The following is a 14,997-nucleotide window of genomic DNA, read 5'->3' as shown; positions in this document are numbered from 1 at the left end:
TTCAAATCTGCCCTTCAACAAAACCCTGTGAGTTTTCTGACTCAAAAAACTCACTCAAAATCAGTGAGTGTGGCACATCCCCAGGCCAGATGGGCCAGCTGCTTTGTCACTCTCTGCCACTCTCTCTGCAGAAGCTATTTCGTGGCCTGACACCTAAATTACAAAGTTCTGGGGTCGTGGATTGTCTCTTTGGCCTGTGCAGCACTTTGGAGTCCTGGTCAATGATCAGGAGTCAAAATGTTCCTGATGTAAGCTGTCACCATCTGTCTGGAGTGGCACTTGAAGGAGTGTGATGCATGTCTTACCACTGTCTTTTCCAACCTGTTCCAGCCCCTTCTGGGACAGAGTCACAGCTCTTACCCTGCTAGTCTTAGTCATTAAATCTTTTTAATCCCTGGATTGCTTGCCTCTACCTTCTCTTCTTCCCTGCTTGCCCCAGCTAGTTCAAATTGCTTTCACAGTGCTTAAAATCAAGCAGAGATGTTCTCCAAGAAGGAGTGGGTCACCTCTCAGCACAGCCAGTACCTGGAGTTCACAGAGTAGGTGATGCAGGAAATGTGCATTTGCAGAGATGTTGTGTAGGTGTGCTAGAACCACTCGAGAATGTGCCATAAACGTGAAATTCTGGGTAGTCTTTAATTCAGCCAACTCTCTATGAGCAGAGTCACTGAGGATGTGATCACTTTAATAGCCTTTGCAGCTGAACTGAAATTTAAAGTTTTATTTGCAAAGATGGCAAAAGGCATCCTTTGAATGCTACTCTGCCCAAATGAATATCTTTGTCTAAAAAAAACCACCCAAAGAATGTGTTAAAACTCCTGCAATAGCTTTTGTTAGTCTTTAACGTAGTTTGCAAATATATTTATTTGTCCTACCTTGATGCAAAAAAAAAAAAAAAAAGAATAGTTTCCAAAAGATTAAATGCACAACCTGAAACAGGCAGTTTCATGGGAATAGCAGCCAATGATTTTGAGTTAAAGGCAACATGTGAAGCAGGACAACAAATTTGATTGAGAAGGAAGAAAAACTAATTGTGAAAAAGCAAGAGAAATATTACTGCTTCAAAGCTGTCCCCAGATATTTTCCAAGATTGGGAAAGTGTGGAGAAAAATGGACTTGTATTTTCTTAACTACATGACAATATAGCATCTTATATGCCTCTTGCATTGTTTGAACAGGACAGCTAAAGCTCATTTATGTAAGAATTTGAAAAATAGCAATCTCTCTAACAATTTTTAAAAGTAGAGTCCTATTGAGTAATTTTTTAGTCACAGTCATAGACCATTTATGGATTCCTCGTGATCTTTGCTTAAGTTCTTAAATTTTTTAAATTCCTTTTTGTTTCAAAATATTTGCCAGTTATCTTGTATGTTCATCATAGCAATAAATAAAAATGCAATGTATTACCCTAGATCTGTTTTTCTGTTATTTCCTGCTTGCCTACAGCTGGCAAAGGTAAGTTTTTAGTTGTTTTTCTCTTGCTTAAATACATTTGGTAACAGATCTTATGTTACTTTTGACAGTGTTATTTGCAACTCTTGATTCACTCAGAAAGGTGATCAGTCATGGATCTTTCTTCTAGAATTAAATCCAGCAAATATTTATACTTTTAAATCAATACTTCTGCTTATTTTGCCCCAATTAGGTAATTGCAAAGTCTCTTTTCACAAGCTGTATTGTGTTCAATAGGTCACTTTACTCATGATGATCATCTGGATACTGTATCTATACACTGGATCTGTTTTATTTCCAGCATGGTGTCTCCTGATTTCAAAATACTTGAATTACTTGTTAGTACTTACACCTTCTCTCTTTAAAAAGGGGCATCTTTTATACTGATGTGGTTAATCAGTGAAAAAACCAAAAGCTTATTTTAAGAATTATTCAGCTCTTTATGAATTTCTACATGAAGGGAAAAAGAAATATTGGTACTTTTTCTTTTATGACATATGTCTTACAAAACATACAAATAACGTTTATAGTATATGATACGATGTTCTTATAAGAAGGAAAACTTGTAAGAAATGCTGAAATCAGTCACTTGCACATTAAATATAACAAATTTGAAAGAGTTTTCTCTGTGTTTGGACATTTTGGAAGCTATAGATAACTTCCTGTGTTGGTCAGTACTTTTGGTAATGTAGTTGCGTCGATATCAGTTGTTTATCTTTGAATTAATACACTGAAATACAGTGAAATTTCACTAATTAAGAATTTCCTGAACCTCTGTCAAAAATATGAGCTAGGCTCATCGTTAATGATAGGCCAGTCTAATGCTCATTGAAATGTTGCTAATCTATGTGATCACATATGCTACAAATCTTTCAAGCATTTAAAATACATGCTGCTGCTTCTCTGGGGTGATGGTCTCATACCTTCCACCATCGACATATTGTCATCCTGTTTATTTGCTGCATCCACCTTGGCGAAATCTGTCACATGGATGTGACTCTTGCTTTGACAATGCGAAGCCAAGTGATATGAATTAGTTTCTGCATCTTTCTAGGGTTTGATGTTGCAGATCCTTCAGCTTGAATTAAATAATTCTCCCATCCGCAAATACAGCTGAAAGTTGGACTTGACACGGATCAATATGATCTGGGGCTAAATTTCTAAATGTGACTGATTATGTTAGCATCATGCCCACAGATCAATATTGAGTTTTATTATGAACCTGACTCTATAATTGGGTTTAATCAATAAACTTTTGTCTCCTTTCTTTAGAAATTTTAGATTTCTCCTATGCACGTTTTCAAAATCGCATTTAGGATACACTTAGATCTATACTTTTCTGGTAACGAGTATAAAAAGACCTAGGTTTGAGTTTAAAGGAACAAAGAGCTGAGACCCTATTGAAAGGGGAAGTCAATTTTTAAGTTGATAGGACTGTTCACCCCAGTACAGTCTATAGAATCCAAGGCAGCTAATGTGCTAATACATAACTAGTCCTTTTGGGCACTGTAAGGCTTTTTCTGTCCATACTAGATACATAATTCCCATTGAAGACTTTGACAAAACACAACGTTAATGAAAGCAATCACTAGAGCCTCCCTTTTGATAAACCCGCGGGGTTTAAAGGCGTTGAAAGATGCAATCTGTGAAGAACAATAAATTTGGGCCTTTGAGTGAAGTGCCATTTGGGATGGGATGCTTTCTCAATGTATTTACACAAAAATGCTGCTCCCTTTTTCAGTACACTTTGCTGGGAGGTTGAAGGAGCTCTTTGCCATTACTACACTGAGGTTTGTCTCATTAAAAGCCGAGTACAAAAAGGAGGCTGGAAATGACCTAGCTCAAGCCAGTGTGTTCATTTCTGCTCCAGTTTGCCATTTGAGAAGTAGGCTTCAAGCCATGCTGAATATTTCTATTAAGTGGTACTTTGAACTGCAGTAAAGATGCTCTTTCTTTTCTGAAGAAATAAATGCATAAACCTGTTTGGAGTTCTTTCAGTTTGTTCTTTTTGGTTTTTTTTTTTTTTTTTCTTTTTTGTAATATTTTGTGGTTATTTTGCTAAAATTAGAAAGAGCGCCGTACTAAACCAGGAAATTACAGACTATTTTTCTTTCCTACTCGTGACATTCTTTTTAAATCGAAATATTTGTAGATCCCGCTAGAAAATAATACTTTAACACTTTTTTAATGTACTATGTTGTATTTTCTGGCAGCCTTTCTAAATGTTGGGTTATCTGTCAGCGGGTAGCATTTTATTTTTCACTGTTAACGCTCCGTAAATTGGTATGATAGAAAAAAAATAACTCAGGACTAATATTTTCAGATTCAAAGATCAAGGTTGGCTGATAATTTGCCTGCAAGCATCTCTCTGTACGAGTTATTTCTTTAAGATACTTTCAAGGAAGCTCAGCTACTGAGACTTACACGCCATGTGCACAGTGGTGTTTGTTAAGTCTGAACACACACTCACACGTATTGTTCTGTATATTCCTTTGTATAACAGATCCAGACCGTGGCCAGAAACATGGCATGGATGAGTTTATTTCTGCTAATCCCTGCAAATTTGACCATGCTTCCCTCTTTAGACTGCTTCAGAGACAGACCTTGGATCACCGATTGAATGACTCCTATTCTTGTTTGGTGAGTGCTGGCTGGAGGATAGATATAAAGAAGTGAGAAATAGTTGTTGTAAAGTAGTCCTTTCTTCCTCTTTCATTCAACGACGGCAGTTGTAGGTGGAATAAAGGGTCCAATCGATTGGTTTTAAATCTGAAAATTACATACTTGCAAGCGGCTGCTGTGCCACTCAATAGAAGGCAAAGAGACACAAACTGTCTTCAATTTTATCAGCTGAGATTTGTCGTGTCCTCTGGGGAGGTTTGAATAAAAAACAGAAAGTTTTGACCATGGCAAGAACTCCTGTGGTGGGATTTGCTGACTCCTGTACAGGCATTTTATGGTCCGAATGATGTCGCATCATTTCAGACATTTTCGCCTGTCTTGTAATTCTTCATTCCACTCTGGTGTGAAGGAAAAACACCAAAGAAAGGAGACAGACCCATAAGCAATATAGTTTTATGGGCATAAATCCATTACCTGAGCTGCAAGTAAAAAATCATTATGAATTATAAATGTTTAATGATTATTAAACAAAAGAAAATTGAATGTGATCTCTGTATCGAAATAAATGTTTTCCACATTCTAAGAATGCCATCATTACCATCATAAAAGGTAAGAAAGATGTTGGCTGCAGTTTCCTTTTCATGCAATCGTTTTCTGGTCCATGCTTTTTGAACTAGTTGAGGATGGGGCTGCTTCAGGTTTTGTTTTCATTAGGGAGGAAAACCAGCAACAATCTTGTGGAAGTTCATGAGATTATACACACTCATTAAACAGGTTTGTATGGGTCAGCCCACATAACTTCCTGAGGCTTTATTTTTCACCTGATATCATGCCTGAAATAGTCATCTCTCACTAAGGATCTAAAATGCTTCACAGCACATTATTTTTTTTTTCACTTTAATGTCCTAACAGCAATAAAAAATTATATTGGGTCTTTTTACTTCTTTTTTTTTCCATTGTTCTGGATAGTCTTGTAATACGAAGATAATAATTGGAATTTTTAGGTTTGTCTGCAGTTTTTATAAAGGGAAAAAAATTGTTATTTGATGAAATAACATCAAATAATAATAATAAAAGTTGCCTTCCTTTTAAAATACTGCCAGATATGTGTGTATAGAAAAGTTAAAGGACTCATTTTCTGTCTGTGGGTTGCACACTGAATCAAAGAGGCCTGAAGGTACATCTGTACAAAGTAATTGGCACTCAAAGAGAAAATGGTTAGCTTTCTACCAGTGCATTGGGGTCAAAATCTTTTTTTATAATAATAATATAGTAAGACACTTAATATAACCTTGAAATCAGGAACTTTTAGAAGAGGTTAGATGAAATGCACAGTGCTATAGCAACCACAGAGCAGATGTATTTCTTACAGTTCCTTTTTAAATTCAGCTTTTAATAAGCGGAATGGGTGATAATTTTTTTAATTGCATATTTAACTACATTTTTTTTTATTTTTAAAAACTTGGGCATGTCAAGGTAACAATAGAATACATGGGCATGTAAGTGTGATTTTTTTTTTCTCTAGCAGCTCGTTTCCTATAATGTTTTAGAAACAATTAGAGCCTTAATTCAACAAACACAGTGTAACCACACATGCAACTTGTAAAAAAAATATTAAAAGCATAGGAATGAATTTTATGCAAAGTTCTGTATTAAATTATTACATAATCTAAATTTCTTCAATTCTACATTCTTCTTGGTACAGGGAGAGTAAGAATTGAGGAGGCAGGGGATTTGGGCTTCTGGGGTTTTTTTCAATTATAAAATAAAAAATATGGTTATTTAATACCAATACTTTGTAGGATATAGTCGTGTGTTTGAGAGACCTGTGCATGATATGAGATAGAGCAAGGGCAATGAAAGCATACATTAATATGAAAAACAACCACAGAAACAGATCTTTTTAGAGAGGCCGAAGTTAAATTAATGAATTCTTTAAAGTTTTGTACTCTTATCACAATTACATCTTACGAGAACGAGAATAAATTTTAATATTTTGTTTCTTTACTGCTAGGAAATGATATGCAACGTATTTTTATGTTTTCCATAAAAAATAGGGAGAGATCAGTGACAATGAAAACATATTGGGAGAATATCAATCACAATAACCACCAGTGATTATATCCAGGGCTAGGACACATATTATTGCAGAAATACAGTTAAAATCCCCTTTCTTTCTTCCTTTCTTCTTCCAATAGAATACAGTTTTTTATATCAAACTCTGTGTAAGCTGTATGAGACATTGCAACACAGTCAGATACCAGAATAACATGCTGAGTACTGCTCTGGGTTTTAAAGCTAAGTGTTCTCTAGAAACAGCTGAAGCTCCCTAAAGGTAGGGGCAATACTGACTTCAAACAAATTAATTAGAAGCAAAAAAATGTATTAAATATGAAATACCCTTGAGGTGTTCTTGTTTGCAGATAATATATTAAATTGGAGAGTTTGGGGAGGATATAAAGCTTGAATTCCTGTCTCAAATAAGTTTTCTAGTAAGGTTAAAACAGATGGGTTTTTTTACTGATATGAATATATTTTTAAGTGTTGTTCAATAGTATTTTTGCTAATATTTTGTACAAATAATAAACATCTGATCTTGCCAGAGCATTCAGAAGCATTAGGGAAATATTGGTCTTCAGCTGCTTATGTTGGTGTTACAAATGCATGAATTTGCAAAATCTTTTTGCTTATCCAAGTTATTTGTATGTTTGAGTTCAGGTATTCCTCAATCTCTTTAACTCATTTGATGAGATGGAATGATGAGAAATGATGAGATGATGAGAGGGAAATACCACCACAATCAAAAGAAGAACAGTGAAAAATGCTTACATAGAACAGCTGTGCTTTAGTTTTAGTTTTCCAAGGTTTATATTTTTCTCCACGCTTCTTTTTGGAAACTCACTCTGCTACTTCTTGTCATAGTTCTGCATCAAGACTCAAATATATTTTTTACAGTCTGGATTCACTCCAGAACTGTTTTTGTGGTGTGAAGGAGTCTGTACTTTGCTCATGTTTGTGTCAGGGTTAAGCTGTTCTCATCAAGACTGAGCAAGAAAGCTCTCAGTAAGTTTGAGAATATCTAACAATTATTTAAGGTCAAATCTTACTCATCTTACTCAGGTGGCTTTTTAAAAATTACCTAGTTTTGCATCTCTTTACTAGTAAAAACTGTTTTGAAGATATCAGAAGTGCATGCAGGTTACATGGGTAAAGGGTTGAATTGTGGTCAGAATATTAAAGCTGCAGCCACAGAGAATGTAGAAAGTGTGTCTTAATGCCCATGTTAATGTCCCCCAGCATCTCCCAAATTTTAGTTTGTATCTTCCAACTGATTGATAGAACAAAACGAATTATTTTAAAGTGTTAGTTTTGATATATAACTTAATCTGTAGCAGACTTTGGAGGTATCAGCATGGTTTTTGCAAAGAATGTGTTTAATAGTAATAGTAACTCATAATAAGCTTCAAATGGTTCCCTGACAATTCATCTTTTCAGGGAGAGGGCTGTTGGAGGATCCACCTTCCAGTGCTATCAGCATCAGCCAGCTGGAAATTTATAATTTTATTCTATTCTAAAATAAAAAAAGTTTTATGTAACGAACATAAAAAAATCTACATGTCTGTTCTTTGCCTGATTTAAAGCTGAGAGTGGTGCAGTAAATCTCAGGATGCTGTGTGGGGTTTTTTTGCTTTTCAGGGCTGGTTTAGCCCAGGCCAGGTGTTTGTGCTGGATGAATACTGCGCCCGCTACGGGGTGAGAGGCTGTCACCGCCACCTCTGCTACCTGGATGAGCTGATTGAATATTCAGAGAATGGTTCTGTCATTGATCCGACACTGCTCCACTACAGCTTTGCCTTTTGTGCTTCCCACGTTCATGGCAACAGGTAATTTGGTGAGATCTTCGTGAAGTTACAGCATTTAAATTGTGTAGTATGAGTAAAAGTGTTTATAGGCTCCAGCATTCACCAGGTGGGGAACTGCACACGGCAGAAATCAGTTCATGGAAGTTTCTTCAGGGCTGTTAAAAAAAGGCTCCTTTTATCATGTATTGTATAATGCAGGGTGTGTTCAAGATAAAAGGAACTCATCCTGTTCAAAGGGCAGACTTCTTCATTCTGCATTTATGTTGTGGTACTAAATAGTGTTTCCAGTCAACGTTTTGAACAATTTTTATAGTTTAAGGGAAATTTTGACTCTTTTTCTGCAGTCTGTTGCTTGTCAGCTAATCATCCTGTACTGAGTTCTTCTGTCTGTGCTATCACAGAGGGAGATAACATATATTGGGAATTAGGAGTAACCCCCAGCCAGGAAGAGCTGTGATACTCTGGAACCTTTTCCACTGGACATGTAGACCGCTTCAGGAGCTTTTGGCCACAGTGGTTGTCTGGGGATGTTATCTTCATTCCATCAGCAAGCGAAAGACTTAGAAAAAAAATCAAGATGTTGCTTTGCTATTTTTGCACATTCTTTAAAAGAAGCACTGCTTCATTTATGTCTTTTTCCAGCCTGTGAGAGGACAAGCTCTGTTGTTGCAGATCAGATCTTTGGATAGCTCTGGTCAGGAGGGACTACAGGAGAGCTCTAGGCAAACCTCCTGCATGAAGCAGGGTCAGATACAAGTTCAGCTCAGGTCGCTCAGGGCTTTTTCCAGTTAGGACTTGACCCCATTTGAACCTGTCCAATTTCAGTGTAGTTACATTTATTGCCTCTTTTCTACCACCCAGTCCACCCAGAGGGCTGTCATCCAGTCCTCCTCATCACCTCCTGTTCTCCAGCCTGAGCCAGCCCAAGTCCCTCTGCCTCAAGTCTCTGGGTCTCTGCCTCTTACAATGGCAATTCAATAAATCCACTCCCTCCCTTCCTTGAATTGGAGTGGGAAGTGGGGCAGGCAATCTGTCAAATTACAGGAGAACATGCATTTATACCTACTTTGTGCACTAGAGTTGTAGACTGCTGTATGGAGTGTGTTTAAGAAGTTGAAAAATAGCAAGGAGAAACCTAATAGATCCTCCCAACTGAACCAATCCTGCCACTAGGGGAAAACATCACAGTCCCAAAAAGAAATTGCTCTCAGTAAATCCCCAAACTGAATCTTGGAAGGGAGATTTTTTTGCCCAGGATGTATGCTTGTGTTGCTTTGCTACCAGTCAGCCACAGAGGCTGTTTTACTTGTCCTCCAGCCAGAGAAGAAGAGGTGATCTTTAGGAAAGATAATGTTTCCTTCACTGGCTCAGACAAAGCCTCATCTGGAGCTGGGGATTTGTGACCTGAGACATTTCACAGTGGTAGACTAACAATATATAATATGTGATATTAATACCCAAAATTGAAATGGTTTTGAATGTGCTTGAAATGCTGTCAAGAATCTTAACATTCATAGCAGTAAGGTAGGAGATTTCTGGCTTTTATTTGGTAACCTATTTTCTGTAAAAGCTTGCTTCTTCGTCAGTTCCTCAAGAACCTGACACATCCCTATTTCCTATTGAGGCTGAGTCTTTGTTGTTTCTCGCCTTTTTATTATTGGTTTCAACCTAAGAAGACAAACATATGTGATAATTGCTCAAACTTATTTCAAGAATTCAAAAGAAAGGTAGATACATTTCTTTTTCTATTTCATAATTTGAGTGAAGGACAACCGTGCACGCAGCGCATGAAAATATCTCAGGGAGCACATCATTTACACAGTGGTAAGCACTCTGTATTCTGTCTATTCCTACAGTACAGATATTCTCTGAATAGCATTATGAGTGTTTTAGGAATAAAAGGAGTGTTGAACAGAGAGGGTTCTGACTAGAACCGAGATATTGTAAAAAGGAAGAGAAAAGAAACACGAAGAAAGGGAAAAAAAGTAAGTCAAGGACAGAGGCAGACACGCTCACTCAGAATGACAGACACAGATATATGGGCACATAATATACCCACTCATTCATTTAGCACAGCACTGAGAAATAGTAAAAGGTAAAAGAGAATTTCCCAGACAATGCACGACAGGCCAAAGTTCTAGGCTGGTCCCTGGCGTTACACATCTCTGTTTTGTAAGTCAGGCTGGCAATCAGAAAGAGCACAGAACAAAGGGCTTTATGCTCTGGCCGTGATTTATTTAATTTATATGTCACCTTTGCTTCACAGAGGGATCTTAGACCCTCCCCTAGCCTGAGAAAGATCATCAGAATTGATCTTGAAGTCAGGTAATGGAGGAGCATGTGGAAATGCAGCCATAGCTGTAGTTCATGTTGTCCATTTCTTTTATGTAGGAATTTTAAAATAACAGGCAATCTGGTGACATCAGACTCTCAGGTACAAGGTCTCTCACCCTCATTTCTGGGGAGGAGAAACTCAACCTGAATCAGCTTTGGTTTATGTTGAAAATGTCTTTCCACCCTTCAGACATGTTCAAAATTCTCCCAACGTGTTTTTGAACCTTTGGGTGTTCCCTGTGCTGTTTTGCTGCACCGTAGGACTTGAAACGTTTTCTGCTGTAGGCTATAATCTTACAGACTTTACCACAGTACCATGGGTTTATTTCAAAACACCTGGAATACACATGTAGAAGTTTTGTTGTCGTAGAGCTTCGGGGACATTTGGGGCACAGAAGGTAGCTGAACTGAGCTCCAGTGTAGGCTGTATGCAGCAGACCCTGTCTCTTCTTTTTTTTTTTCTTTCCTGAGATGAAGATACAGAGAACAACTTCTGCTAGATTTAGCAAGCAGAAGACATACAGAGGACACACTTTGTGTGTCTTACGGCAGCGTTGTTGGTTTGAGAACAGAAATGTTTACTCAGGGTCCAATGCAACGTGCTGAGCCCCAGACTGAGAAATTCAAAGCTTATTTGTCCTTTTCCTTTCCTGTTCCTTGGCGCATTACAGCTGCTTATATAAAAAAGGTATTTCTGCTTTTGTAGGTGGCAGTCTTAAGACATTCTCTTCCTGCATAGCCAACAAGAGAAATATTTCACTAAAAACAAAAAAGCTGTGCTGTGTTTAAACAAATACACATGGATTGGAGCCAACTATTTTCTTTTCTTCTGTAGATAAAATAATCTTTCATTGTCTTTACTTCTGCTGCCGTGTGGATTTACTGTACCATCTCCTTTGTCTTCTACTCACAGTGATTTTCTTTTGAAACACTCCATGGTTGTCCATATGAAATATTCCATATAGACCCCATCAATATAGTTAGTTCACAAGTAAACTTTTTGCTCTGCACTTACGCATGAGCTTATTGCTGGTGAAAGTGAAATGGGCAGAACAGGGAACTGTAGGACGTTCCTGAATGATGACATTTCAGTCTAAACAGTCCAGGTAGGAGCTGTTGTTTTCTTCCCCATCATATTCACTCTTGTCTACTTTTCCTGCTGTGACTTCTATTTAGTCCCTCTTGTCTGAAATGGATGCTAGTGGGTATCACATGAAGTGAGAAGTGACTTCTTTCCACCCGCTGAGTTACAGACTGAACTGAAAAAATTCAAAATTCAAGTATATTCCCTTGTTATACCTTTTCTGATTCAGAAAGATACCTGATGAAATGGAAGTTCGGATAGGCGAAGTCAATGTGAAAGTAAAGCTAAAAAAAAATCAGAATCTAGCTGAAGATGAATAGGTTTGGGGTTTATTTTTGCCTTTATTGTTAAAGCTTCAGGACGTGTTTCTGTAGAAGAACAGTCACATTGAGCCAGGGTTCTTCTAAGCCAATCAATCATCTGTCTCCAGCATTGACCTGCTTGGAGTAAAATAAGAGCAAGGATGTGGAATCTTTCCTCCTCCTGACTCCCAGCTCTTTGCAGCTCAGAGTGTGCCCCGTTTGGTAACCTGGAGTGAGTCTTTATTTCAGGCACTTGTCCACTGCAGCCCTGGACCACACTGTGAGCCCTTTTCAACCTCCCCACCTCTGGCAGCAGGTTCTGCAGCTCAGCCTCCTCCTGCTTGAAGAACTATTGCTTTGAACTTGACTCCTCCACGTCTCGTTTCATGCTCTGCTGCTGTTGGGGAGGTAAAGGAGAAAAAAGGAAAATCCTGTTCTCTCTCTTTGCTGTTTAAGAGTCAAGAATTGGAAGTGAACAATGCAATGATCACGTTGGACAGAAATTTTCTGCTAGTTCCTTTTCTTTCTCCAGTGTTTCCCAGCTGATTTGCTCCTTTGGCTGCTGCTGAACAAGGGACAATTTCATGGAATTATCCATCATGAAACCAAGATCTCCATTCTCAATAAGACCTGTGTTTTCCTCACATTTATCTATGTTTGTCATTGCTTTCTGAGGGTCTTTCTGGAATTCCACACTGTGATACATAACTATCATTAAAATTCCATCGTCTATCACCACAGATCTCTGCAGAACTCTACTGATAACAGACCTTCACAGCAGGTCTTCAGCTGTCTTCACCTCTAATCTTAAATGCAAATGTAGGAACTTTTACTCAGACACTTTAATTGCCTTTAAAGCCTTTGATTAGGGGCTCTGTCAAAAGAGCATTGGAAATCCAGATATTTCATGAGTCAGGTGTCACTCATTCATCTGTTTTCAATCCTTTAAAGAGCTTCAAGATCAGAAGGTGAGATTTCTCTGTCTTATGGCTTCAATGCCGTACAAACTTGACAATAGATAACATTTACCCAAACATCCTGACTTTTATCCTTAAATATCCTTATATGATAGTTCCTTCTAATTTTCTGGGATGTATGTAGTACTTACTGGCCTGCGTTTCCCTTGGCTCCTTGGAGACTTCCTCTGATTTTTATCCTCCAATTTTGATTCTGATCTCCCATTCCCCACGAGGTTGGCAGCTCTGGATGAGAACTTTCACATCCCCACGGGTAATTAAAAAAAAAAACTTACTGCTGTCTGTTTTTCTCATTTATTCCATAAGGGCTTGTTTTAGTTGCCTTCATTTTTTGAACATACTTCGCTGAAAATTAAGAATTCTTTTGCTATGAACAAAGAAGGGTTTCAGTACAAAAAAAAAATCAGTTTCTATCTCTGTAATAGCTTTGCCCTCTCTGAGAGCAATGATGGTCCTTGCCATCATTTGGCAGTGTGGGCTCTCTGATAGGCTTCTTGCTGTGGCTGGGCTTGGAGGAAATATCTTGGAGTAAAGGGACACACAAGAGAAGTGAAACTATGGGAACTTTAGAGACAGTGCTATGCATTCATATATTTCTTTTCATTTTTCAGTGTTTCGTGATAAGAAATATTTATTGCAATTTTACACTTCGTGTCAAGACAAAAAAAAATGTTCAGAGAAATCATCCCTTTTAAGTCTAGGTCAGGGAACATGATAAAAATAAAGAAAATACTATCATTACATTGCTCTGTCTCGTAATTTTTTTTATGGAACTTCCGAATAGGTTTTTTTTTTCTCTGACTAACTTATTTTAAAGTAAGGTTGTCTATATCTTGATGACTTCTTTTCATCTTATATCTTTCATAAAAAGTATGTAATAAGACATAAAATAAAATTCCAGAACCTGAGTCCGTAGTTTCACCATTTATCTGCACGTGGTCACCATCTGACATGAAAGGTTTTGTCCAGTTGATCTCTTCCCATGATATTCATGTCTACATGACATTCAAATATTTTATATATAAAATAAATATTTGAATGTTTGATGCTTTTCCCCAAAAAATATTGCCAACGGGATTTTGTTTAATATTTTATTTTTAAGGACCTGAAAATGCTTCCCCTTGCTGCCGTGTTTCTTATTCACTCTCAATCCTCCGTGTTCTGTCTGTGTTGTGATTATGGCAGGTGTAAGGTCTACTTTTACTGCTTTTTTGGCAATTGGACCTTCTGCTTTAATCTTTTCTCTGTCCCAAGGCTGTCCAGCAGCTGGCAGGAGGAGCCTGAGTTCCTGTACAGTGTGGCTCTGTAGGGAAGGGTGGAACATCAGTCTCTCTTGTGTTTGATACAGCATCTGGAGATGTGACAAGAGTCTGTTTTATAATTTATCTCATTTTTCTATCAGTCATCTCTAATGAAAATGGTGAGAGTGGATGTCTCATACTTAGACCCATGGTTTTTATTCAGAAGACATTTGTTATCAGTCACGATTTGCCCAGAACAGTGGAATGAGAAAATGACCTTTTGGGATTGATGTGCTGTGGGAGTTTGTGCTGCTAAATGAGGAACAGTATTGTCTCAAAATGAGAAGCAGCATTGTCTCAAAATAAACACTCTCCCTCTTCTTCCAAGTGAATATAATCTTCCCTGTTTCTGAGGCTTGTTGGGCAGTGCTAAAAAGAGAAATTTTTCTCTAGGCCCTGTGTCAAACATCTCGCATCATCCAGTCCATCCTTCTTTTTTGGAAACTGCTCCTCCAAGGTATATGCAGCACAGAGGAAGGTGAACCCTTAACTTAACCTGTATTCTCCTTTTTAAGTGGTTTCCTCATGATCATCACTGGCCCAAGCCTCTAATGGGAGACCTCTCTAAATAGTTCCATTTGGAATAGCTGGTGTAGTTTATATATATAGATATATATATTTAATGTATGTCATTCAACTAGTGGCACAGTTTTCTATCTATCACTCTTGTAAATAGCCAGAAAAAAAGTTGTCAGTGGGTTCTCTTGTATTCAAAGCTGGAATAAAACTCTTCACTTTGTTGCAGGTGCTGACTGAAGCCACATTTGACTTCACCTTTGTTTAAAGGAGGGCTACTCTCCTGTATTGAAAAGTGTTCCTAACTATAATCACATAATTTGTTGTAATCAAATGCATCCTCACTGCATTATTAATAAAGGCACATTTTTCAATGTCTCAAAACAAATCTGCTGCTGAAAAGCCTCAGAGAGATTTTCGGTAGAAAATTAAGCATAATTCACGCATTATTAAGAAATAGCATTAAAAAGTTCTGCATGTTCAAGGTTATATTTGCCATCTTAGGCAGTGAAGGAATGCTACTACATACAATTACCATCCCTAAAC

General features: G+C 37.7%; 1 protein-coding gene across 1 annotated transcript in view; it reads left to right on the top strand.

The window, feature by feature from the left end:
• Positions 1-14,997, top strand: part of CADPS2 (calcium dependent secretion activator 2) — a 269,361-nt gene that overhangs the window by 167,616 nt on the left and 86,748 nt on the right. Inside the window, exons 9-10 of the mRNA XM_066318926.1 lie at positions 3,956-4,092; positions 7,771-7,958. Of these exons, the coding sequence (XP_066175023.1) occupies positions 3,956-4,092; positions 7,771-7,958 (325 nt within the window). The remainder of the gene's footprint in view (positions 1-3,955; positions 4,093-7,770; positions 7,959-14,997) is intronic.

The sequence above is a fragment of the Sylvia atricapilla genome, chromosome 5 (assembly GCF_009819655.1).
Source record: "Sylvia atricapilla isolate bSylAtr1 chromosome 5, bSylAtr1.pri, whole genome shotgun sequence".
Classification (NCBI taxonomy): domain Eukaryota; kingdom Metazoa; phylum Chordata; class Aves; order Passeriformes; family Sylviidae; genus Sylvia; species Sylvia atricapilla.
This window is presented reverse-complemented; position numbering and strand designations above follow the sequence as displayed.